A 1,805-nucleotide genomic window follows, 5' to 3' on the forward strand; every position below is an offset into this window, starting at 1 on the left:
TCTTTATATACATGTATGGCACTTGATTACACAAAGAAAGCAAGAAAACACTCACAAATAAAAGCAGTGGGCGCTTTGGTGTGTCTTAAATTAAGGAAGTCACAGACGTTTAGCATTTTGCAGCAAAATTCACCAGATACTCTTTTGCAAAGTTAGCTATTTAAGCAGTGGAATGGTTACATTAAGGTCAGTGGTGCGACACAGGCAACAAAAACAAAGAGTCAAGCTGATGTATTTTATATTGAACAATGGTAAGGATCTGTAGATTTGTAGAAATCTGGATGGGATTTATCCTGTTTAATGGGTTCTTTTTCACCCTTAATAGAGTTGGCTTCAAAAAATGYGTGGAAAATAAAAGAAAAACTCAGGTCAGTAGCACATTTGGATAAAATCAGGCTCTCAAGTGTTCACCCCTTAGTGCAATATTCTTTTCTTTCTTTCTCTCTCTCTCTCTCTCTTTTTTTTTTTTGCATTTGCATTTGCTCTCTTCAAGTTTAGCAGAACAGCCCACAAAGAGTAAGTCTGTGAACACATCTTACAGAGTACAAACGTTAAGAAAAAAAGTTGCATCAGTGCAATCATAACCAAGTAAACAAACGTGGAGAGCACGCTTGCCATGAAGTCCATAAATAAACTCAGAATTTAAAAAAAATCAAAATATAAATAATAATATTCAAATCTGCCCACTTTAAAAAAAACGTCATGACATAATTCAGGCGTCTCGTTCCATCTTATTTGTTTGTTTGTTTGTTTTGTTTGTTTGTTTACACATATGCAGAGTCACTGGACTGTGTGCGTCCGAAGTTGGGCACACTCATCCTCGGCAGGTCCTTGTTCCTGATCTCATAGATGGACTTCCGCCGAGCCTGCACGCCGCGCACGGCCGTCTTGATTTTCCTCCAGCCCAGGTGGTTGAGCTCCGCCAGGTTCAGCACCACGCAGAAGCCGCTCACGGCGAACATGAAGACCAGGAAGACCGTCTTCTCCGTGGGCCTGGACACGTAGCACTCCACGTCTTTGATGCACGGGTAGCGGTCGCACTCGTACACGGACGGCACGTTGAAGCCGTACAGGAAGTACTGGCCCACCAGGAAGCCGATCTCCAGCGCGTTCCTGAAGACCACCTGGATGATGTAAAACCGGGAGATGCCCTCCTGCCGCCTCATTTTGGACTTTGTAGTCCTCATGGCCGAGTTGGGGATCTCCTTCACCTCCAGGCAGTCCGGCTCGGCTTCCTTGGTGGAGTTCTCCGTGTTCTGGAGCACTCCGTTCACTATGGTGTTCTTTATCTTTTTGCTCTCGTCGCGCTTCAGGGAGTCTTGATCCTTGTCCAGGGTCAGGTACACCGTGGAGTAGCGGCGCTCCTTCTGCTTGGCGGACTGGTGCACCGAGTAGGTGATGAAGCAGAGGCTCGGGGTGCATACCATGATGATCTGAAACACCCAGTATCTGATGTGGGAAATGGGGAACGCCTTGTCGTAGCACGCCTGGTTGCAGCCCGGCTGTAAGGTGTTACAGACGAACATGGTCTGCTCGTCATCATAGACTGTCTCTCCAACTATTGCTACGATTAGAATCCGGAAGATCACCACCACTGTTAGTAGGATCCTAAAAAGCAAGCAAACAAAATAAAGATGTAAAAAGGAAAAAAAGGGAAAAAAAAAAGTGGAAGTGTTGAAGCTGTGCGTCAATTTAGGGAGCTGTCCAGTGCTGAACCCAGGACGCTCCTTGGGTTAAAAAAAATCTGTTTTGTGTGTGTGTGTGTGTGTGTGTGTGTGTGTGTGTGTGTGTGTGTGTGTGTGTGT

The 1,805-nt window shown here is 45.5% G+C and overlaps 1 protein-coding gene across 1 annotated transcript in view; it reads right to left on the minus strand.

The window, feature by feature from the left end:
* Nucleotides 1-437: 437 nt before the first annotated feature.
* The window catches only part of gjd2b (gap junction protein delta 2b), a 2,409-nt gene continuing 1,041 nt past the window's right edge, over nucleotides 438-1,805 (minus strand). The window contains exon 2 of the mRNA XM_014027200.1: nucleotides 438-1,608. Within this exon, the coding sequence (XP_013882654.1) occupies nucleotides 765-1,608 (844 nt within the window). The 3' untranslated portion in view covers nucleotides 438-764. The remainder of the gene's footprint in view (nucleotides 1,609-1,805) is intronic.

This window comes from Austrofundulus limnaeus, unplaced genomic scaffold (assembly GCF_001266775.1).
Source record: "Austrofundulus limnaeus strain Quisiro unplaced genomic scaffold, Austrofundulus_limnaeus-1.0 Scaffold622, whole genome shotgun sequence".
Classification (NCBI taxonomy): domain Eukaryota; kingdom Metazoa; phylum Chordata; class Actinopteri; order Cyprinodontiformes; family Rivulidae; genus Austrofundulus; species Austrofundulus limnaeus.